Genomic DNA, 25,738 nt, shown 5'->3' on the forward strand with positions numbered 1-25,738 from the left:
TCTCGGGCGCTGTTGCTATTATACCGGCGGGATAAATGACTCTTGTGCCCGACGCAATCTAAAATGGGTTGGTATGAAGTAGCTACATTACTTACAGGTGTGGTTTGGGCGTAACGTGAAATAAACCAATCAGAGCATCATCTCACATTCCCTTTAAGAGCAGGCGCGCTTGTTCCATGGCGGATTGCAGTTATAACGGTGGATTTGCCAGGCGCACATCAGGAACGGTTCACAGCCGAGGAGACTGATGTTCTCGTCACAGCCGTAAAAAAACAGAGAAGTGACATTGTATGGGGATGGGAGAAACCCACCCAAATAAGCTTCAGTTAAACAGGCGTATAATAATTTGGGTAAAAGCCTCCTATTTTTTCACATCTTCATGGACACCACAATGATTTCCCTCGTGTGGAATATTTTTCCTTGTAATTATGTATGCAAAAATGGAACTGCTGCGTCTGTGTAGATGAGAGAAGCAAAGTGTATGCGCGTTGTGCACACGCTACATTATGGCCAAGCATGCGCCCTTAAAATAGCATCTGAAAACGCGCCACTGACTTTAGAATAGATTTTTCCTGGTCTGTGGCGGAATTGTTTTCTGAAACTGCAAAATAGCACCAGGGAACATTTGCGCCGGAACACGCCTCCTGTTTTCGCTGAACCGCCCCTGGGAGCGCAAGTTCATTTCCTAATTTACCGACGTGCGTCTGTGGAGGGAAATGTCCGCTGTGCGTCGGGTGCAAAATTGGAATGATACATGCGTCGGTGTACAAAGTAAATTGCGCTGGGTGCAAGATAGGGCCCTCAGATGGTAGTGTCAGAATTTGGTGTAAACAATATGAAAGAATGGATTCATCCTGCTTTGTATCAACAGTTCAAGCTCAATTAATCTCAAACTGGTTTCTTGAATATGATAATGAGTTCACAATACTTGCATGGCCTCCACCGTCCCCAGATCTCAATCCGATAGAGCTCCTTTGGGATGTGGTGGAACGGGAGATTCGTATCATGGATTTGCAGCCGACAAATCTGCAGCACATGTGTGATGCTATCATGTCAACATGGACCAAAACCTCTGAGGAATGTTTCCAGCACTTTGTCGAATCTATGTGATGGAAAAATCAAGGTAGTTCTAAAGGGAAAAGGGTGTCCAACCCAGTACTAGCAAGATGTACCTAATAAAGTGGCCAGCGTGTGAATATAGGATGGAAAGTTGGTATCTCCAACTATGTAAACCAGCAAGACCTCTTTCGTCAACCAGTCATTGGGTTTACATGCACTTAGAAAGTTCAATTTCAGTCAGACAGAGTTTGCAGGAAGCATCATGGTTTCTCAGCAATGTCTTATTATTAGATCAAAGGTGCCACATTTCATGTGACCTTTTCATATTATTAAGATAGCAAACTCAAGTCTGATAGCATATGAAAAACAAAGCGATGCCACAAGGACACGCTCAAGAAAGACAGATAGTTACATTACTATGACTGATGGCATTAGCCTAGCATCTGGACAGACATAACACAGGAGCCACAGAAGTATCGCAGACATAATTCACACAATTGTATCACCACGTACGATAATATATCACATTATTTTGCATTTCCAGATGTGCACACCAAGACGCATCTTTCTTGGTCGAAACATGGATTTCTTCAGCTCCTCGTTGTATTTCGTCCTACATAATTTCAGAAATGTCACTGATTTTCCATCTCCAACTTTGGTCATTTCAAACTCATTTTGAGCAGTGGCTTTGATCACCTCACACAGCTGCACTGAACCACTTTCATTGCTCTCACAATAGAAGAAGAGTGTTTTTCTCCAGAAGAAAGCCTGGGGTTTAGTTCCCAAAGAAAGCTGAAGTTTAGCTCCTTCACTCTCTCAGCATTGTTATGCTAACAGGGTCAGGGCTAAAGAAACATCCCATTAGCATGTGAAGAAGACCCCACATCTGAGAGGAGACCTTCCAGAAAGACAATCTCCCATTCCTCTCTCACTCTCTTTCACTTATTCATTCATTCCTTCTCATTCAGCTCTGATCCTTCACTCTCTTTTTTCCTGTCTTTCAGGCTTTTATTGTTGTGTGTTTCCAAAGATCCTCCATCTGTTTCCCTCTCAAAACGAGAAAGTGCATAATATCATTTCTTTTTGGAAGCTTCTTTAAATATAGGCTCTTAACGCTAAACAATATTTATTGTTAATCACATGGCAATTATTGTTACCGTGACTCACGCTGTTGTAGCAGCCCTAAATGTATCCTTCAGACTCGGGATGAATTCATCATGTATATGGCAACAGTGTGTGCCTTAACTGGTGACAGATGTGGAGACCTTCAAGTCTGTGTGTGTTTGAGCGTGCATGTGTGTAGATCATGATAAGTATGACCACACTGATTTCTGTCTTATAGTGAAACTCCATCCATCTTTAAGCGCACATCAGCCAGAGTAAATATATATGTTTAGATGCCATATTGAGCAGAGAGCTGTTGGATTATAGACATATGGTTCTGCTGGAAAACAGAAAGCTATCCAGATCATAATAGGAAATATGAAACACATACTTCATAATGACAAAATACGCTGTTTAAAGGATCTATCAGGGTGTGTGAATGCGAGTATTAGCTATACTTTGGAGACAAAACTGTCCTTGAAACAGCTAATTCTGACAAAATCTCTCTTTGGGGATGCCTTCAAAGTTAAAATAATAATAATAATAATAAAAATTAATAGATATTTAGTCTAAAGAATCTTTTTGTTTTATATTGATATTTTACTTTTTATCTTTTTCTTTAGAGTTAACTTATAGTATTTACAGTTTAGGCAGTATTACAATAACACTGTGTGAGCAAGGCGGCTGTAAAAAAAATATTATCCTTTTGATCTTTCATTTAAAAAAATGCACAAAATTCTAACCTTTCATTGAAGTAAAATAATTGAAAGTGGGGGAAACTCACATTATGAAATATAAGTTTTTCTCTAGTTCATGTTGGCCACAATTATTGGAACCCAATATTGCAATGTCCTTTTCCCCAGCTCTGAGTCTTCTTCCATAATGCCTGATGAGTTTGGAGAACACCTGACAACAGATCAGAGACCATTCCTCCATACAGAATCTCTCCAGATCCTTCAGATTCCCAGATCCATGTTGGCGCTTCTTCTCTTCAGTTCACCCCATTCATTTTCTATAGGGTTCAGCTCAGGGAACTGGGATGGCCATTGCAGAAGCTACATTTTGTGCTCAGAGACACATTTTTGTGTTGATTTTGATGTTTGTTTTGGATCATTGTCCTGATGGAAGATCCAACCCATTATAAGATTTCTAGCAGAGGCCGTCAGGTTTTGATCTTTTATCTGTTGGTATTTGCCAGAATCCACGATGCCATGTATCTGAACAAGATGTCCAGGACCTCCAGCAAAAAAATAGGCCCCCAATATTAAAGATCCAGCAGTATATTTTACCGTGGGCATGGGGTACTTTTTATCCCTGTTTGCAGCAAACCCATCTAGTGTGTTTGCTGCCAAAAAGCTCTTTTTTTAGTTTCATCTGACCATAGAATCCGGTCCCTTTTGAATTTCCAGCCGTGTCTGACATCTGAATTTGATGGAGTTTGTTTTTGGAGGAGCGAGGAGGATTTTTCTTGAAATCCTGCCAAACAACTTGTGGTGATGTAGGTGCTGTTGTTTGATAAAAATGTTTAGGTTTCCTTACCCCAAGACTCAACTAATCTCAGCAATTCTCCAGCTGTGATCCTTGGAGAGTCTTTGGCCACTCAAACTTTCGTCCTCACCACGCATTAGAACGATATAGACACACTTGCTCTCCCTGTAAGACTCTTAACATCTTTAGTTAATTAGAACTTATTAATTATTGTCCTAATGGTGGAAATATTAATTTTCAATGCTTTTGCTATTTTCAAATAGCCACTTTCTATTTTGCGAAGCTCAACAATGTTTTGCTGCACATCAGAACTATATTCTTTGCTTTTACTCATTGTGATGAATGATTAAGGGAATTTGGCATTTGTGTTTCCTCATTTTTATACTGCTGTGGAACAGGAAGTCATGACCGGACAATTTCATGTTCCTAGTCACCCTGGTGTGCCAAAAAAACGCAAATATGAATTAGTATATACTTAAGAGATATTTTACTCATTATAATGTCTAGGGGTGCCGATAATTGTGGCCAACATGCATTAGAGAAAAATATTTATTTCATAATGTGAGTTTCCCACCACTTTCAATTGTTTTACTTCAATAAAAAGTTAGAATTTTGTAATTTTTTTGAATGAAAGATCAAAAGGATAAACAATGCAGATTTATTTTCACAGCCACCTATGGTCATATTTACCAAGGGTGCCAATATGGAGGGCACTGTATCTTTCACATGTTAATCAGAGTTTTAAATACGCAAAATGCATTGGTTATATATTTTAGAAACGGTTTCTATTTTTGCGATTTATTGCGATGTCAAGGCTGGAACAACAACATACAAAGTATGAATGATAATCTCAGTACTGATTGCATGCTTATTGTGAGTTTAAATATCATTCTGCATGACCTTTATAGCATAATGAAATCGACGATGGATGATTCAACTCAGATCTTAAAAATAAATAGGAAATGTTCAAACTGCAAAGTCATTCATAATTATGAATTTGATGATGTACTTTTCTATAGTGAGTGCAACAGTCAGGTTCCGGAAGTAAAAACACCATTAATTTTCTCCATAAGGAAATTTATTTGGAACTATAACTTATAAACCTTTAAAGACAGACCTACTGTGAGCTATGAGGTTGTTAATCAATGATATTTACTTCTGTTGAAGCTGTCAGCACTCATTATTTCAACTTGTTTTTAAAATAATTGTTTAACAGTTGGTCTGTGGTGAAAAAAACTACACTACCCATGATGCTGTACAGAAAATCAAACCAATCAGAGAGTCGAAACAAGCAAAGCTCACCAAAAGAGCGCTAAAGCTCCGCCCACTCCCGTGAAGCACCAAGTAGTCCAGTCGGCCTCTCTGCCGTTCGCAATGCTTCATGGGATTGTAGTTCTTTCCCTCACTAAAGCAGTTAAATATACAGTCTTAGTACTTTTCAGATACGTTTTGGTTCAAATCAAAGTTTGTGATGTTATGATTAACAGTTAAATAGATCCATTAAAAGTTAAAGTGTCAAGTTTTGTATGTCACCAAAATGAACCCATTCTGTAATCATGCAGCTGTAGTTCCGCTACGTGTTTCCCCACTAATAAGAACGTGAATCTGGAATGTGAACTTGCAAGTGTACTGATACAAACAGTGAAAAGTCTCACATTTGAGGACTAAAACTAACTGTGCTTGATAACAACTTATTATTCATTGATCTGTTGCCTAAAACCAAAAGCACACCATGTTCTACTGATTGAGCTACAGGAATGTTCAGGAACGTCTACAGGAATTTAAAAAAGAAAAACAATGGCACTTCCTCATTTTGATCGCTAGGTAAACTTGTTAAGGTGTCAATAAGCAGGCTGATTATCACTATGAGTGTATGATAAACAGTAGTGAGTGAACACTGTGAGTGATGTGACACTCAGCCTGCTCTCATCTCTAGAAACAGAAACTACTGCCAGCTGTACAAAGAGTCAGAACCGCTGCACAGGCCCATCTGCCAGAACACACTCACACACACACACATTTGAAATCCTGGAAACTCCAGAGTCATGGTGCTTGGCGCCTGCGTATGTGAGTGATGCTTTCAGTAAACACTGAGACAGCTGGGCTTTTAGGGAGCAGCTAAATTGTTGATTACAACATGTACCTGTGACTAGCGCTGTGGTGTAGCTTAACATCACATAGGCTCGCTTAATAAGGAGTTGCGTTGAGTAACCCACACACACTCACGGATGGGTAGGGCAGAGAGGATGACTAAGTCTCGCACCTGCTGGGCTGTCAGGGCATTTCACTAAAGACACTTACATAGGCAGAGAAAGGGAACGAGGGAGGAAGGGAGGGGGAGTAAAAGAGGATATTTCCAGTGAAGTCAGAAGGAGGATGTTGTGAAATCATGTTGCGTATGTGACTGCACAGCTGCAGAGTCGAAGAGAGGGGCGGACTGAGCATGTGCAATCACAAAGAGGCACATACATGGCTTACGCTGACATTTCGTCATCTGGGACATTATCACAGATGAAACGGATAATGTGTGAACATTATATGACCTGCCAACGTGAGGACTGGCAGTGGCAAAGGACACAGAGAACTGCACATAAACACATGCACCTTTCGTTTCCTGTAACTATTAGGCTCTGATCCAGCACATTCCTCTGTTCGGGAAGGAAATGCCTCACAGCTTCGGTCTCTCTGATGGTTTGAACCAGAGAAACACCCTGCACATTGACTTCTTTTGTTCTTCCTGATATATTTATGAAGGGACTTGCAGGTGGTTAGGTCAACTATATGTTAATAAAATGAACAAAATATCACTTAAAATCAACTGATGAAGCGGTAAAATGCACAAGGAGGCATGTTGCATCTCCACAAATGAATGAATTCATTTGTTTTACTCTATGGTTTTACTTCAGGGCATAGCAGCACATCAAACTAAATGCTTGATGTTTGAAAATATAAATACCTGAATATATATTTGTACATTATATGCTTATAAATATGCTTATAATACGCTTATATATATATATAATTCTAATTAATTTATATACCTATTTAATATAATAATATTTGCTATCTTTAATATATATATATATATAAATTATAAAGATAAAAATATATTAATATATATATATATATATATATATATATATATAAATTACAAAGATAAAAATATATTAAATATTATAGTACATATTTAAAATATTTATTTTAATTACTCTAAAATCCACCAATTAAGGTGGATTAATTAAGTATTGAAAGTATAAACAGTATACACATGAAATTTCTAAAATATACCTAATATACTGTATATTATAAATTATGACAATAAATAACTGTGAAATAAAAATATGATTTTATTAAATATCTAGATTCATTATTCTTTATATATAAAAATCTAAATGTATATTTACTTTATATTTTCCTAAATTGGTGAAACTTTCCTTGTCATAAACCACTAATGCAAACCAAGTAGTGCATGTTAATTTTGACCTGTGGGGTCTGTAACCACTGAAGCCGTTTATGGTGAAATGGCCTCCAAAAACCCAGTATAAGGGTGTATGAAGCCAAGCGTCCTTCCATACAGGCGCTGTGTGGTCCAGCTCCCCCTAGGAGATGTGTGCAGGAGCCCCAAGCTTTCTTTAACTGTCTATTTAGCTTTGATGCCAATACTCTAAAAGCTATAGTGCAACACGTGCTGTATATGTATTAAGATGAAAGCATGGTCTATTTTTGTAAGGTTAAGTATGTATATAGATAAGGTGTGTCATTTAGGTCTTCACATGTCTTTTTGAATGTGAATATATGTATGTGTGTGTGTGAGAATGTGTTTGGGGGGGGGGTACGGCGGTCCCCTCCTGCCTGGTTGCCAAGCGAGCACCATATGGGCTGCCTGTTAGGGTGCAGCTGAGGTCTCTAGCCCGTTCCCAGAATTGAGATGGTAATGAGAGTGGCCCTCTTTAACTGGACACTGGACTCAAGCTGGAGCTGAGAGGAGACGCTGCCTTTCAGTGCCTCCAACAGGCTGCGGGACAGCCCAACTCCACAAGACACAGCCCCTCCAACAGGGCCAAACCACCTGTTTGATTTTCTCATGAAGAGGTGGGGGGGGAACGGCAAGAAAGAATAAAGAGAGTGGGAGAAAGCAGAGGAATGTGCTCTGCTAATTCTGTTCATGAGTGTCTCCTTCTCTTCATTCAACTTTCTCCAGATACCCCCCTCAGCAGCACCGCTGACACACACATACTCACAAGAGTAATTTAGAGTCTATGCTCACAGATGAACGCGCACAGACGTGGACAGACACTAGAGGACGATGGTGTGAACATACCACACACACAATGTTCACCCGTTCTCCCTTTGTTACTGTAACCCCCCGAAACAATGCGAAGAAAGAAGAAGAATGTAAAAGAACTGGGGCACCTTCTGCTGCCTGTTTCACACAATTGGATCCCTGCAAGTCAGGCCTGATACATGTGTGTGTGACCAAGTGTATGGCGTTGCTCGGGCCTGGCTGTGGGAAAAGAGATAGCGTCACTGTATGTGTTTGTGCAGTGGACACATTCTTCTACCGTGAGAATGCCCAGGGGAGATGGGATGCATCCTTTGCATCCAGATTGTAGCCTCCTTCATTCCCGCAGTCATTCCTATGGACTTGTTCACAGAAAAAAACTCTTTGCTTTTGCTATGACATCAACAAGTGCTGATAACTTAAGATTTATTTTAAGATTATTTATTTATTTATTGGAGAAAGAAAGTAACATAAAAGGGGACAAATAAATAAAAACAAACAAAAAAACATTTGAGCCAAAAGAAAAAAAGAAGGCTGTCAATTTATTTGTTGATTTAGTGTGATTGTTTACATATAAAAAATAACACAATAAAAATGCGGGGATTTTAAGAGTATTTCATTTCCTCATCAATTATCATACACACAGTCATTTTTATTTTGCTGTAATCAGAAATAATAGCAATAACATTAAAATTAGGCTATATATACATATATATGATATTACTATTATATTAAAAAAATTAAAAAAAATTACACATTTAAAATGTACAAGAAAATGATTTATAACAATTCATAAAAAAAATAAAAATAAAAACAAGCTGCAACTGGAAACAAATTATTTTAGAGTTTTTTTTCTTCTTCTTTTTTAAGAACTGTTTTCTGTTTTCTTAACCGGTAGGCATGTGTGGCTCAAATGTCCACTTTTATCTTGTAGTATCTGGATCTTCCCATGCAAGTGAATTACAGATTATTCTACTCTTGTGGGAACTGGCTGAATTTACATTCTACAATACAGTACCTACATAAAACAGGTGAGTGGTTGAAATTTAGCTCTATTATATTTAACAGCCCAGCCCTGCCATATGGCAGATGGGCAGCTGAAGTGATCCTGCTTTAGGCAGTCAGTGTACACTGGCTGATGAGCTTCACTTGTACTAAGGCTGCAGGCTGAACACCTGTGTGGAGGGTGTATGTGTGTGTGTGAGAAACACAGGGTGAGTTTGTGTATTTTAGGGTGTGGCTAACTGCCTCGGCTCTGTGGACAAACAGCCTCACAGCAGCACCTGATACATGTGAGTTTCTGGTTACCTCTTTCTGATGTGATTTCAAACCTGTTTACACTCTAATAAAGGAATGAAACCAATGAGTCAAAACCAAACAATTCCTGCCTGCAGACTCGGTTGCCTCATTGCCTCCATTGCCTTCTGCCATTTCTTACACCTGTTGATCCCGAGGCTTGAGAAGCGGTCGCAAACATTTCTGAAAGTATGACGTCGTCACCACAGTCAAGCAACTCAGCTTTTATATGCAAGACAACAAAACACCATGATTACCAAAATTACCACTTGGGCAAATTCAAAAACAATCATCCTGGAATATCCTGGGTTCAATACAGGTTAAGCTTAATCGACAAGCTTATTTGTGGCATAATGCCGATTACCGCAAAAAAAAAAAAGAAAAAAAAAAAGTAGGCTAACTCGTCTGTTTTCTTTTAAAACGCAACCTGGGGTTACAGTGAGTCACTTAAAATGTATGTGAATGGGGTCAATTTTTGGAGGATTTGAAAAGCAGAAATGTGACACTTCAAATTGTATAAATATTTGAGTTGTGAAGTTGTTCTCATAATTTTTTAAGAGAGTTATAGGTCTTACATTGTAAAGGCGACAAAGTTGAAAAATTATATACACTGTAAAAAAAAGTTGCCGCCTTAAATTTTGTAAGTACAATCAACTTAGATGTATAAGTTATTTCAACTTAAATTACACTTAAACTGGCCTAATGAGTTGAATCTTGTATAACTTATTTTGATGAGTTAAAGTAATGTAATAACATATGTTGTCATGACTTACTGATCAAATAATTTTTACAGTAGAACGTTATATCGAAAATGTTAGTGATTTTTCACAATAAAATCATGTTAACATGCATTTTGTTTACACCTTTTAGCTTTACTATTGAAACACTGAGTTAACATTCACTTTTATTGTAAGTGTAGTTCGGAATTCACTTTAGTGGTAATCAACATTATGCCACAAGTGCCCAGAATATTCCTTTAATGACCATACAAATCAAATCAAAGTATCTTGAGAGTGCCATACCCCCCAGAGGAGGACAATCTTACAATCCAGAATAATCCAGATTACATAGATTCAATACTGAAAACAAAAGAGCTGGAAAGGTCTGTTCAGTGTCAACGCCGGCGGCCATTTATCAGAACCATCAGCGGAATTCATTCTCAGGCGACTGGCACAATACGCTCTGACAAACAGGAGGGCTTCCCATTCTTTGAGACTGCCACTGGGAAAACGGATTTGAGGAATTAATCTTAGTGTGGAACTGAAGAGGAGAGAGTAACCAGGCCTCTGTATTGTCCCCTTTACTCTGAATAGGGCTTTGTGAGGGAAGCACAGCTGCCACCATCATCACACCCATCTTTAGGCCATACTTCCAGCCAGTATCCAGATGGGTTTGGGTTTGGTATTTTAGCACATATAGGTATGTGGAGGAAGTCAGGTGACTTGAGCACACAAAGATCTATTAGATGCAACCCGACCATACAAGTTGCGACAAGCTGCGATACCACGAATAGTTGCTGACGGCAACTTTTTTGACAGCTCCGTAGAATATCGGAAATAGCACAGCACCTGACACACAGGGAGATCTGGGTTTAGAATAGAACGAGCAGAAGCTCTCCAGAGGGTCTCTGGCTAAATGGCCTCTGTCCTTCTCCCCTGCTGGTGGTGACAGCTGCCCGGTAGTAAGGGTCTTCCCTCCAAAACTTGGCCATTATACCCCAGCTGTGAGCAGCTGGTCTCCCATAAAAACACACACACACATCCTCTGGATTTGTCCATACAATGGCAATGTGATGTAAATGAGGGTAAGGCGAGAACATCATTCAGCTTTTCTTGTTTTGAGGTGGGACAAGAGTCATCTAAGCATCTTTAACGATCAACTTCTACCCACCTGGGGCAATTTGTAGACTTCTGAATGCGCATTAAATAATCATGCCGAAAACAAACCGCAAAGGTGCGATCGCATTAGTGAATTTCCGATGAAATTTCACAAGCAAAAAGTTCAATTGTCTATCGTCTATAGCGTAGTGATGTTTGAAGCACGGCTCACACTGAAGTCACTCAAACCAAGCAGCTTTCTGTTGGCCAACACGGTGAAAAACTTTAACTTTTTGTGAAATATGCGCGGGGAGATATTTCGCATTCACACAAAATTCGCGATCACGTGGATTCCTATTGAAATGATTTGGCTCACGAACGGTAAATGTAACCCCGCTTTAAGTGTCAACTTTGTGCGATTTTTTTACACAACGCAGACCGGACGTTACCACCGTCGGTTCCTTTCAGAAGCTCTGCCCTTATGTCTCTTTTCGAGGATGTTAATATGGTGCTGTCTGGTTGCATTTATTACCCCACTAACAGCACAAAACAAACGTCTGTTCCCAGAAGATGACACAGTCACAGATTAACTCGAAGAAGCAGAGCTGTCGCCAATGAGCATGAGAAAAAAAAGGAGGAGGAAAACAAAATGTGTTTGTGTGCGTGGGGGGTGGCGGGGGGGGCATCCAGAGGACAGAAAGAACTCCAACGTTATTAGATTTGCAACAAGCCACAACACTGTCGCCCATTGTGTATCCACCTCCTCCCCCGTCCTGTCCCGTGCGCCTCCCGGAGTCCGGAGCTTCTCTCCTCCCTCTCCGTAACCCTGGCTCTCCTGTCCCATCCCTTCCCAGAGGTCCAAGTCCTCTCCAGGCAATCTCCAATGGAGTGGAAACGATCCTGGGACACAATGGCCACTCTCTGAATGGGGCTTCAGCATGCCACCGGTGCTCTGTCACCAGCAGATGGGGAGCTAATTAGGAGCCATTAAGGCACTTTGATAGTGTGTGTGGGAGCCAGGCGGAGAATGTGGAGTGTGAAAGTGTGTGGCGAGCGGGGAGATCGGCGTTCACAAGATGCTACCACAGAACCACTATGTAGGAAGGAGAGCTAGCCTATATATCATTATGAGGTCAATCAGAGTATATCTGATAATATCTAATAGTATTGAATTCTCAAAAGAGTAAATCCAGCTAGACCAATGGATTTTGACTAAAGTTGCGATGTAACGAAAGTAGCGACAGATAATTTGATGAATATCCAAGTGAAATGGATTACTGAAAATAATATAATGTAGGGTGGGGCTCCTATCAGTTGTTGATTGGATGGAGGAGGATATTGAATGAAAAGGTTGGCTGAAATGATTGGAGAAGTCTTGCATACGTCACTAGAGAGAAGTCTGCCGTTTCCCCCGAAGATCCAGTTATTACATTTTGATAAGGAATTACGAGGTAAAAAAAAACTGTAAAAAATGAAACGTGCATGGTTGAATTGTTCGAAATAAGAGCAATAGCATGCATTTGACTCAACAGATGACTCAATTTTTCATTTTAATGCAGATGTTAAAGTCAAGAGACAAAAACGAAATTAATCAAAATGATCAAAATCTGAATCTCAAACAGTAGGGGATGGCGCCACCAATGCCATAGTTATAGGTTCGATTCCCAGAAAATGCATTAACTGGTAAAATGTACACCTTAAAACAATAACACTGTAAAAAAAAAAGTTGCTGCCTTAAATTTTTAAGTTCACTCAACTTGGATGTTTGTCATTTCAACTACATTAAACTGACTTAAAAAATGAGCTGAATCTTGCATAACCTAAAAAAGTTGAAATATTGCTTATTTTGATGCGTTAAAGCAATGTAAAACCATATGTTGTCATAACTAATTTTTTACAGTGAAAATGGTTCGGACAACAAACAAAAACACTGTAAAATGTCACAACTTTTCCACTTAGGCCTCGCTGGCGGTTGGAACATGTTAACCAATGTCCAGCTATTAAGCAAACTTGCTTTTATTTTGGCTTCTTTCTGGTATTTAATGGCCACCATCCAATCAATTCCCACCCTAATTTTTTTTCCTCTCATTGCCCTGTTTCAGAAATACGTCATGTTACGGAAGTCAAATGTGTTGTGAAAAGCCATTAACGTTAACTTAATGTCACATGACTCACACAAGCTAATTAGGTCATTTTATGTCTGTTCTCTGTGATCTGTATTGTCTATATTGCGCTTTGCATTGAACACTTCCTTTCTGTGTCTATCTGCTTTGTGTAGCTGTGATGTTGTGAATTAAAGACTTCATAGCCAGCTGATGACACAACACAGAACACTGCAGCCTTGTCAGACAGCGATCACATGACTTCTGACAGGATGTGATTCCCTTGAGGACAATTATCTGAGGCCACTCTTCCCATGAGAGGGGAAAGTCAAAGATACATACAGATGCTTGAAGAAGAAGAAGAGTATTCACACTGACCCCGCACAAGCTTTTTCTGCTGCATGACATATTGTGAGAACACAGTCATTGACGAGATCAGGGTGGAATCAGGACAAGAACAGCTATAAATTATTTAAATGCGTGTTTATGTTCATAAGTTCACCTGCATTTAAAAAACATCCTTTATATTACACATTTGTGTGAAATTATCCACACTAGGAATTAATTATTCAACAAAAATGTATGTACACTGTAAAAAAAAAAAAAATTAAGTCAGTTTAATGTAATTTAAATTGAAATGACTTAAACATCCGAGTTGATAGTACTCAATAAAATTTCATGCAGCAATTTCTTTCTTTTTTTTTTCTTTTAAAAAGTTTTTTTTACAGAATAAAGATATATTAATATTTGTGTGAATTAATTCTGTCTTCTAAAACTATAGCCACACATGATGCAGATTATATTATATATGTTTTAATGAGCAAATAAAAATGGGTGATTGCTGTCCAGTGTCCAGCATATGAGGTCGTCGAGCAATAAAGCATAACTTTTTTCTTTTAACTTCCTTTCTCCACTTCTAGGAATATGTTTTATATTTTACCAAGAGTTCATAAGGGTGTGTGAGTGTGTGTAAGGGGGATGTTACACTCTTTGCCTCTCTTTGCCTTGATGTGCAGTAAACAGGCTTTGGAGAGCCCAGCTGTGAGGGCTTATTGTTGGAGTCGGTAGGAAGTGCTGATAGCTTGCGCAGCTGAACAAAAGCGGGATGAGCGAGTGGAGGGGCGCTCCAGACTCGTCGGCTCCAGCCGAGATTCTCTCTCACAGTCCCGATACTGCACTCCCATTGTTCAGCTCCTCCTCCACCTCCCCTCAACCCCGCTCAGCTGTGACCGAGCCAGAAACGCTCCAGTCCCTCGAACTCCAGCAGGATGAGTAGCTATGTGCACGTTATTCATGCACGTTGTGTATTTAGGTTTTGTTTTAAAAAAGATTTTAAAAAGTAGTATTTTTTACTATTAAAAAAAAAATTTGCACATAAATTGCAAATAGTTTGTATAATTTTCATGTTTAGTTTTTATTTAGTGGACAAACTTTTTTTTTTCTTCGAATTATTAAAAATGCATATCTGCTTTTTAAATATATATCTAAAAAAAAAATAAAAAAAATATATATATATATATATATATATATATATATATATATATATATATATATATATATATATAAATGATATAAAAAAATTATTCGTAAAACGTGATCCTTAAAAAGTTAATGTTAAACGCTAATATATTTTGAAATAACTTTAAAAAATATCTGGAGGAAAATAAACAATTAGCCTTACTTTTTTAAATTACAACAAAATAAAAGGTTCCCAGGAAAAAAAAACTAAAAAAAAACTCTGGCTCAATAGGCTATTTTTCACTTTGTCTCTCACTTTTTGTGTCTTTACAAGAGTCTTTCGCGGGACGACAATGGCAGTTTGCAGGTGCGCGCGGAGCGGTAATCGCATCAGAGGTTTTAAGTGATAAATGAGCGCTGACCAGTTTGTTCTCAGGATTCCGCAGCGCGCAGGTGAATGGGGGAGAGTGGAGGGATGCTAGCCTGTTGTTTGTTGTTGCTATAGAGACCGCCCGCTCGGCGCCAGGCTGACAGGCGTCAAGGCTCGAATGAATGGGTGACGTCACGGCGCTGGCGCCCGGCAGTCTGCTTCGGTTTGTTTGGACAATCTGGGGGAAGAATCAGAGCACAGCAATGCAAAGTTATGTGAGTGCGCGCGCTCGCGCTCAAGGCGACGCGCACATATGAAGGAATTTGGAAGTTTGCGCGAGGAAACACATTCGAAGAAAGACAATGAGACGATCATTGAACAGATAGAGGACATTTTTGAATAAAAATGAGATTGTGGCGAGACTCGATTGCACGTGCACAATAGGATAAATCTCGGGCTATCTACAATCTATCTGCACTTACTCTAGGATAATGGACTATGAATAGTTTATATACAATACAAAATACTTTGTATGCTACTGAATGCAACTAGTCTAAGGCTGATGAAAATATAAAGGTATATAATATCAGTAACATTAAAAGCATGTGAACCATAGCAACAGTTCACAATAAATGTCTAATGTATTAAAACACACTGAATCCATATCATGTCCTGATAAATCACGATTTTATCAGATTTTATACAAACCACAAAACAAATAAACCCAGGTCTATTTGATATTATGCAACGATTTTATTAATGTATAACTTTATCGCTTAAAAATGCACTGTAAAAATTTTTTTTTTGAAAGTTTGGTTTCACTGCCGCTCCCATTTAACAGACTGAAATTCTTGAAATGCAACATGTTAGCATGAGTAGTTTGGTATAGGCCTATTCCTTTAAAAAAACCACTTTTGTTTAAAATGCTATTAATAGCCAATTTAAAAAAACTTCAAAATCAGTATGGCAAAACCAAAATGCATGAAGCCATTTTGTTGTTATGTGAAGAGAAAACAGAGATGATTTCTTTAGACACTTATGACTATGTGTAAAGGTCATTGATTTAAAAACTTTTTATTATAAAAAAAATACTTTTATAAAACGATTGTGTGTGTGTGTGGCTTACTTATAAATATGTTTGAAACAATATGTTTGCATTATGAACACGCACATGTGTTCAGGGTGCACATTTCGCGCAGTATAATGACAGAAATGATTGTGACAAGTTAAATGGATGGAAACAAAGATGCTGATGAAACATTTTACAGTGTGCTTTGTTTCTTGACGCAGCCCACATACGAAGAAAGCTTGTTTCATTGGAAAGTAATAACTGTTGCATGTTGATCCTCGAGCACCCCCACCCTCCGCTTGATCTGTGTCTGCTTCACCTGTGGAGAGTACGGACAGCTGGATATCCACAGATCATCCGCAGAAGACACACATTTGTTTCCATTTGTAACACCATCCCCCAAGCATATTGTCTCTGCGATAACAGAGCCGCGCCGTGATTGGCTCCGCTCGCGACTTCGGTGAAATCCTATTGGCCCAGCCCTGAAAACACGAGTGTTTGGTGACGCCCACAATCCTTTAAATACCGAACAACTCGACACTGTTAGCATGTGGTGAACTGTCATCGCACTCTCGACGACTCAAGACCCTAAAGGAGTACGAGCACATCGCTTCAACTCAATCTCTTTGACTTAATCGTCAACTTTTACAGCCAAAATGAAAGTTGTGGGACCTACCTGCGCGCTGAAGAGCGGCGAAGATGTTGTCCGCTGCCTCTCCGACCAGAGCCTGGCTATCACCAAATGCAAGATCCCGCTGCTGGACGAGCAAATGACCATGTTTCTGCAGGACATGAACAGCTGCTACAGCAAACTGAAAGAGCTGGTGCCCACGCTGCCGACCAACAAGAAAGCCAGCAAGGTGGAGATCCTGCAGCACGTTATTGATTACATCTGGGACTTGCAGGTCGAGCTGGACAGCAAGAAGAACCAGAGCTCCGCTCCCCGCACTCCCCTCACGACGCTCAACGCGGAACTGGCCAGCATCTCCGTCGAGGTAAACAGACTAGCCTATATATGATACTTTCTGCTCAACTAAATGATCCATTCATAACAAGAATGTCTGTGTGAATGACTCAACTCATGATGTTTTCCCTCTTGTTTTGCAGAACGGCTGTTCAGACGACCGAATCATGTGCCGTTAAAGCTAATGCTCTCGGTTTCACATCAACTGATCGAAGCATCGCGATTAACGAACAAGGTGCGCTGAGGTGATGATGATGATGATGATGATGGACCAGAACCGCCGTGACGCCTTGAACTGTGTTGGGATAGACTCTCATTCTCCTGTTGTAGAGGGAAAACAACTTTCAGTAGAGAGTCACAAAACCCCGTGGACATGAGAAGTGTGACGTGCTCTCTGAGATCTTCCCAAACACACCGATGTGTGTGTGTGTTAAAGCTGTGGAATCCATGGCGATTATTCACTTATAGTTCATGCATTTCCCCCTCGGTCAAAGTTTCTCCAATGTTTTCTTAAGTCTTTAGAAAATCTTCTATTTTGCTGTAAATGTTTTCTCAGATTACTGAGCGAAAGAATGTATTGTATATTACAATGACATATGATGTGAATGCTTTATTGTGTTTTTTACAATGTATATTGTTTTTTTATTATTAAAACAAGAAAATGAGACATATTTTGGACTTGTTTGATCTGTTTTGTATGTGGGAACGAATGAAAGTTGGAGTGCCTTTTAAAAAAAATAGTTTAGTTGGTCAGTTTTACTTCCATTTAAAATGAGTTGGTTTCACGAGGTTAAAGGTCATTTAGCCTGTTAACACATTAAACATTTTGCTGTAACATGTTTTCTTCATGTTACGACATCATTGTTACACAATTTCTGTCATTTCAAATAAATTGAGTTTTCAATTTCAACTTCATTTACTTTGTCAGTAGTTAAACTGAAAGTGAAATTATCACTGCAGATTGTAACTTTGATTTAGTGAGTAGGCTAAATGAAATATTAAAAAACAGCCATTCAATTATAGTGGGTTCATCTGTTTAAAATTTTAAATAATGAAAAACACGACAAACACAGCTATATAAGATAAAGGTCCTATCTGATAAAAATGACATCAACAAGGCAAAATAAATGGAAAAGTAGGCCAATAGTTTACAAGAGAGGGAACTAATCTTTCCTTTGAAAAAAATAAATTATTTAAATGTATAATTAATGAAGCATTTTAATTGGTTAAGGATTGCTTCATTCATTTATCAAGTTATTTTTAGCTATAGTGATAGTCAAACTTTTTTTAAAGCGTGTAATTCCGCTTCTTTTTACGCATCCCAGTATTTAAGCACGGGTAGCGGAAGGGTTAAGTGTTTTCCGAGAAGAAGGCAGTTCGTTATAAGATTTATTCCGTCTCCCTGGTGCAATGTTTTTCTCATTTCCCTGCGGTGTGATGCGCGCAGCTGCAGGCCTCTGCTCGGATCGGCCGGTGTGTGTGATTGTGTTTGTGTGATCGCTTTGTGCCAAGGGCAGGGGAGGGCGCAGACTGAGCGGCGCCGCCGCACACCTGGGGAAGTTCAGGTTAAATCGCTCCACATTCCTCGGCACACAGCTGATTGAAACATTAACAAACAGTAATCCGCAAGCCCGGGCTGCAGATGGGCCGGGAACACGGCCAAGGAACTCTCACTCCCTCTGTATAGTTTCCCACATACTACAACGAAAGCTTCTTTTAATAAGAACTTAGCGCATTTAAACATAGCGCCACACATTATACAGCCAACTTTTCCACTGGAACATCAACTTAACAGCACGCGCTTTGACTTAAGAACACGTTGTTTTCATGCCAGTGCGAGATATTTAAATTAATTATAGCTAAAACGTTTATGCAATTAGCAATTCAATGTTAATTAAGGGGCATTTAGCCTATGCATGTAGCCTAAGTATTGAATCTTCTCTGACAGACGTAAAAGTGATAAGGCCAAATACATTTTTAGTAGATCCGTATGCTCATCGTTTTCATTGAATGATACTTACCACTTACAGCCTATTAATATGACAATCCCTTTTCAATAATAAAGTTAGTTTTGTAGTTGAGACGGGACATTTGGGCTTCTAGCGCCCCTCAGTGGTAACATGGTGAACTTTATTTTACCTAAAGACACACACACACACACACACACACACTTTGGGTTTCCATCTTTTATGGTGACTTTCCATATGAATGGATTTTATACTGTACAAACTGTGTATTCGGTCCCCTAACACATTCCCTAAACACCACCCTCACAGAAAACTTTCTGCATTTGTACATGTATAAAAACATAATTTGGTATGATATTATTTATGAAATTTCTGATATTACTTTCCTTATGTTATGGGGACATTTTTTCCTCACAATATATAGGGGATACCTGAACACTACACACACAGATGTGTTCATGTTTTATGGGGACTATCCAAATACATAACGGTTATACTGTACAAACTGTATATTCTATCCCCTGAGGACAAGGATTTTGAAAATTGCCATCTTTGTGGGGACATTTTGTCCCCATAATGTAGGGTTTACCAGGACCACAAATACACACACATGTTGGGTTTCGTTCTGGGACTTTCTATAGACAATGTTTTTATACTGTACAAACTGTATATTCTATCCCATAAGCCTATACCCATTACAGGAAACATTCTGCATTTTTACATTTTCCAAAAACATAATTTAGTATGATTTTTAGCCGTTTCCCCTAATGGAGACCACAAAAAAAGTGTCAAAATGACTGGTATTACTCTCTTTGTGGTCCCCATAATGTACCAGGTGTGCACACACACACACACACACACACACACACACACACACACACACACACAGCTATTTTAATGGGTACATTCCATACACTTGTATTGTTTTTATATAACGCTTGTTATAAAAACAACAAGCAAAACCTAACCAAAAACATACTCCATTTTTACAATTAAAATAACCCCCAACAACTCTATTTACAATTGAGGGTGTCCTCAAAAGGAGCTTTTGTCAGATTTCTCTCACTTCTTGATACAAATTTGTCATCAAAATAAAAAAGCAGGTACGCACAAACTGCAGAACATACGTGTCACGTTTAAATAGAACTTTTATTTACAACAATATCAACATCAAGCAAAATAATTAAGTGTAATGTAATTTACATCCTGTAAAATGTGAGCTTATCTTCCATGTTCACACCCCTCCGTCAACCAGTTCTGAAAACACACCAGAATAACCTCAATTTCCCCGGAATTATCATTTCAAAATATACTTTGTCACAATCAACAGTAATCTAGCGAAATGAACACGAATGATAGCGTTGCTTTCCTGAAAAGACTGAAGAGACTGACTTATTATTAGTTTCCCCATTGAATTTCATTCCCGCATCTGGGAATCAGCATTATTTGAAGTCACTGAAGGTAAAGACTTGACTAATGAAGCGGCCGAGGATCACTGCAACAGAGATGCACGGATGAGCGTCTTCGACAGAATGGATTCCTTATTACTCGTACTTTCAAAAAGCACACGAGAGGCTCTTAAAAGTGGTTTAAGAAACGTTTTAAAACGAGGTGTGTAGTTACAATTTGTCTTGGCAGTTCTGTAGATAATTCAAAATCATTCAAATCTTACAAAACTTAAACTGAAGAGCGAATAAACCGCATGATAGAGAAACCCTCAAAAAGCACAGACAATACTGCTAAAATATTAACTGGCCTCAAAAATAAACAGGTATACTTGGTTTTGTATGTATACAGTATATAGTACAAAATCATAATATGTAGTAATATGTTCATATGATATGTACCTTTTACTCTGCGCATTAGCGCAAACACATATAAATGGATACACTTCTGTAATCAAACTTGAGGAAACAGAAAAAGAAAAGACTGAAAAAAATATCTTTGGATTGTGCATGTTTCTTAAAGGTAGATTTCTGAAGAACCGACAGTACGATGCAGAGAGAAAGTGAGTTATTTTCATTAGTAAGAGCTAGCTTAAAAAGCAACATCAAGCATAATCTTTGCGTATCTGAAAATTTGCACCATTGTTTTTTTTTTGTTGTTTTTTTCGGTCAGAAGAACAAATGGAAATGAAAATAAAACGATGAAACCATCACTGCGCAACATTTCTGCGATAAAAAAAAAAAAAGTGCCATCCAAACATAATGGCGGTCATTGTTGAAAAAGAAAAGAAAAATAGGCTGTGCTGGAAAAGATAAAAATAAAATATTTTCTCCCTTTGATAAAAGTTAGAATAGATGTAAAACCCAGAGCAGTATTGACCTAAAATATAGATAAGATGGACCTAACCGGGTCCAAACTCTGTGCAAAAAAAAAGTATGTAGTAAAAGCATGTATGATACATATGTAGCATACAGTATTTACAATTCCAATCTTATTCACACACACAAAAAAAAAAAAAAAATCCTGTCTAATACTGCAGTACCTTTTGCTTTTTGTTGACACACCACTTCGGTGGATTGAGAGGAGGATTATTGCTTTGATATGCGTAAGTGATGAAGTTCTGGTGCTTACAATTCCCACGGTTTTCATTCAAAAAGAGGCTTGTCCGAAACAAATTCAAAATAGACAATATGCACATAATCGTTCTATAAGGCTAGAAAAGCAAGAAATATATTGCAACTATCCTTTTCCGTACTAGCCTTAAAATAAAGTGCTCCCCACACTGTCAAGTTGTACCACAACCGTTCCTACTCTGTTCCCCCTGGTGGTTATGTTGTGTACTGCAGTACAGCCACGTGGGACAGGAGAGAGAGAGCCTGCTGCACTTGCTACTGGGCATATTCCCCAAAAAACCCACAGAGAAGGCTTGAGTCTCTCTCTTTCTCTCTCTATCCCCTTTCCATGTCTTTCTCTCTCCCTCAGTCAAGTTTTCACTGAAGAGTTCCAGCGATTTCTCCTCTGCGAGGCGGATGTTATAGCTTCATGTTGACATTTCCTCAGTGGACTGATGTGCGAGTCCGAGTTAGACTCCAGCTTTGACAGAGATGGCTCGTCGCCTCAGCAGTACTTCTGTAAAACACATCATACATGCACAGATAAGTAAAGGGAACATGTGACGTGTTTTAATGCAGTCATGCGTATGTAACTGAATCAACGCGGTCTGTACCTGATCGGGTCCCATCGGCATGCGTCCCATGCCCATGGCACTCATGCCCATCTGGCCCTGCATTGGGGGCATCTGCCCTGCACCGCTGCCATTTACACCCCCCTGCATGGAACCGTTCATCATCATTCCCCCGTACTGTCCCGGCGCCCCCTGCTGGGGATATTGCTGCTGCTGGGAGTATGAACTAGGAAACAGATAAAACAGGAGAAAGATTTAAATACGCCCTTAAGGCTTAACTGGTAGCACTTTATTTAACAGTCCCCATGTACATACCATGAACTTATTACAGTAATTAACTGGGTAATAACTCTGACCCTACTTCTAAACCTAACCCATGTAGTTACCTTATATTACCCAGTATGTAAGTACACTGTAAGTACACATACTGTCAAATAAAGTGCGACCACTTTACTCAATTAAAAGACCATGCATTCATGTTTGATTGTTGTGACTGACAGGTTCAATTCATTGTCTGAAAAGTATTTCAGTAACACTTTACAATAAGTTAATGTATTATCTAATATTAACAAATACAGTAACAAATGGATTGCTCATGGTTAGTTCATCTTTGTTAACGTTAGTTAATAAAAATACAGCTGTTTATTGTCAGTTCACGTGCATTAACTAATGTTAACAAGATTTTAATAAAGTATTAGAAAATGTTGAAATTAACATTAAAAAAGATTAATAAATGCTGTATATGTGCAGTTCATTATTAGTTCATGTTAACTCATGTAGTTAACTAATGTTAACTAACGAACCTTATTGTAAAGTATGACCAGTTTTTCATTTATTTAGCAAAGTGTACCACATCGGCATTGTTTTAGTACTATTTATATTTATTAACAATTTTGTTATGTGCTTTTGTCATTTTCATTAGTTTTTTCTAGATTTTCAAAAATAATTGTATAGCATTTCTAGCTGGTTAAATATTATTTTAGAACTGAGCATAACTAGAAAAGCTGATTTATATATAATTACACTAATATATAGTAATAAATATTATATAAAACAATGATATAATATCTAAAAAATAAAATATTAAAATTACATATTTATATCTTTATTTGTATATATTTTTACTTTTATAACTATAGTAATTTCCATAACATTTAAGACTTAAGGGCCGTTCACAACCAGAACAATAACTATAATAACTTTATTAGCATCCATATTATATTGTTCTGTTTATTCTAAACACAATTATGTCGTCTGCTGCTTTAAATGCTCAAGCTCTTTAAAGCAGGAAGGATTCTGATTGGCTGTCTATTATTTTATTGTTCATCAGCTGAAAAAAATATATAATATGAGAGTGATTACAATACTGTTTCTGCTATTCTTTTACGTATATCTTTGTCGCCCTTGGTGTGAACGGGCCATTAAGTGCATTTTTCAAGGACTGAATGAAAAAATTCTGATGTTTCCACAGTTTCCAAGCTGCATAAGGGTTTAGAACTTACTTATTCATGGGCATGGGCCCCTGTCCCCAGCCTTTCATCTCTGCTGACTGGTACATGGGATTGCTCTGTGGGTGCTGTTGCATCATGGGATTCTGAGGGCCACCCATACGACCAGACATCATATTGTTAGGGGGGCTGCTGCCTGTTGCCACAAATGAAGGATCCCCCTGCTGACCCATACCTGCAAATCACAACACACATATTTACAAGAAAGCAAGAAGAAAGTGCATTGCGCATAATTTGCAATTGATATACCTAAGCTAATCGATATTCTATTCCAATGCTGTTAACCACCACGGTATTTTATAGCACATTTCAGGAGTGTTTCTAACTAATACTCAGACACAGGCCCCACATCAACAAAAATAAATAAAAAAAGTCCGCATATTTTGATACAATTATAAATATATGGACATAAATTGTCTTTCCCTGCAGGAGAGAGTCGTTCACAACGTGCACGAAATCTGCTCACGAGAGCGGGGCAACCTGTCACTCACATGAGATCGCAGCAATAGCAAACCACAACCATCCAATCAAATCCCAATGGACAAAATCAAGCCCCGCCCTACTTTTTCTCTTGTTCGAGAAGTCGTTTCACTCATCACACATGTATACGCGTCACAATAGGGCATTGTCCCCATCATTTCATGATGACTTGACTTTAAGCAATGAGATCCCAATATGATAACTATCCTACCATAGTTGCCTCCATAGTTAAAGGCCTGCTGGCCGGGCTGGTTCATTGGGGGTCCTCCCATTGGACTGTCCATTCCTGTGGGAGCTGTGACATTAGGAGGGGGACTGAAGCCTCCGGCTGCAACCTGTTGCTGTTGATGCTGCTGTTGTTGCTGCATCATCATCATCATCCTTTGTCTTCTCATCTGCAGAAAAGAAGAAAACAATCTTACATCAAATCATATACTTCAGTTACTTCGGTCGAGTATGACATATGCAACTCCATGTGACAAACACAAGCGCATATTTTGAAAACGGTCTGTTTATACCTCTGTTTGAAGATTCATCATTTCTCTGCTGCGCTGGGCCATCATCTGAGCATTCAGAAAACCAGGCTGAAAGATGAGGAAGGGTGATATTAGAGAGAGAAAATTAACATATATGAGGTTTCAGATTTCATCAGAGGAAGAAAAAAGTACCTGTCCACCCATGCCTGGCTGCATGCTGGGTCTCATGCCAGGGTTTCCGGGCGGGTTGTTATCTGGCCTCATCACCATGGCCTGCCGGCTCTGGTTCAAAAACTGCAGCAAAGACACATCCAGATGTTATGAGGTTTCATCAAGTAAAATCATTCATTACAGTTAATCTGCTGGAAGGATAATATAATAAAATCAAGTACATCAAGTAAACATCATTACTTGTGTTGAATATAGGATTTCAAGTTTCAATTATGGTTTATTTAGAATCTAAAATATATGTTTGATTTTACAAAAAAAAAAGATGACACTTTGTCTACACTCCAAGTATCTCAAGTTTATCGACAACAGCAACATTTAATCACTCTCTTGCTGTTTTGGATGTTCAGTTCTGGAAGTATATTAATGTCAAAAGTACAGCTTTTTCTGCAATTGTCAGATGTGCTTGAAATTGTGAAGCCAAATTTGTAAAGTTAAAATTTTACAGAACAAAAATTATTTAATATATATTTCTATATTACCTTTTTTTTTAAATACCATTAAAATGCAAATATTTTATGATGCAATATTGCAACTATTTATTACAGAATTTTTAAAATGACATTATTGTGTGTACAATGTTTTTAGTTAAAATGTACACAGCTTAAATGTACAAAAACTTTCAACTGTAGTCCTCATGCAAAATGCAAGCCTTTTAATATGCGTATTCCAATAAGTTATTTAATTTTATAAAGATATTTTTGTCATTAATATTCTTCCATATGTGGTTAAGCTACATACATTTCATAATGTTTTTAATGTGAATATGTTAAATATACAAACATTACAAGTCAATTTTCTGCCAAAGCAAAAAGATCTGACTAAATGATAATAATTTTCCTCCATTAATTATTATTAATTAGTAGTCCCAGCCCTACATTACACAAAATATTATAGGCACTAGAAACTAGAATTTCTAAAACGTGGATCAGCTGTAAAA

At 38.3% G+C, this 25,738-nt stretch overlaps 2 protein-coding genes across 3 annotated transcripts in view; one reads left to right on the plus strand and one right to left on the minus strand.

Annotated features, from left to right (window-relative positions):
• Positions 1 to 16,576: 16,576 nt before the first annotated feature.
• Positions 16,577 to 17,680, plus strand: id1 (inhibitor of DNA binding 1, HLH protein). Its single transcript, XM_082155276.1, has 2 exons — positions 16,577 to 17,040; positions 17,153 to 17,680. The coding sequence occupies exons 1-2, from the start codon at positions 16,702 to 16,704 to the stop codon at positions 17,186 to 17,188; spliced, it is 375 nt and encodes a 124-aa protein (XP_082011402.1). The 5' UTR covers positions 16,577 to 16,701; the 3' UTR covers positions 17,189 to 17,680.
• A 64-nt stretch (positions 17,681 to 17,744) lies between these two features.
• ncoa3 (nuclear receptor coactivator 3) overlaps positions 17,745 to 25,738 on the minus strand; it is a 45,472-nt gene continuing 37,478 nt past the window's right edge. For both annotated transcript variants that reach the window (XM_082155236.1, XM_082155237.1), the window contains exons 18-23: positions 24,763 to 24,864; positions 24,613 to 24,678; positions 24,306 to 24,489; positions 23,609 to 23,789; positions 22,149 to 22,332; positions 17,745 to 22,051 (exon numbers count right to left, since the gene is read on the minus strand). In XM_082155236.1, the coding sequence (XP_082011362.1) occupies positions 22,040 to 22,051; positions 22,149 to 22,332; positions 23,609 to 23,789; positions 24,306 to 24,489; positions 24,613 to 24,678; positions 24,763 to 24,864 (729 nt within the window). In that variant the 3' untranslated portion in view covers positions 17,745 to 22,039. The remainder of the gene's footprint in view (positions 22,052 to 22,148; positions 22,333 to 23,608; positions 23,790 to 24,305; positions 24,490 to 24,612; positions 24,679 to 24,762; positions 24,865 to 25,738) is intronic.

This window comes from Leuciscus leuciscus (genome assembly GCF_965113295.1).
Source record: "Leuciscus leuciscus genome assembly, chromosome: 23".
Taxonomy (NCBI): domain Eukaryota; kingdom Metazoa; phylum Chordata; class Actinopteri; order Cypriniformes; family Leuciscidae; genus Leuciscus; species Leuciscus leuciscus.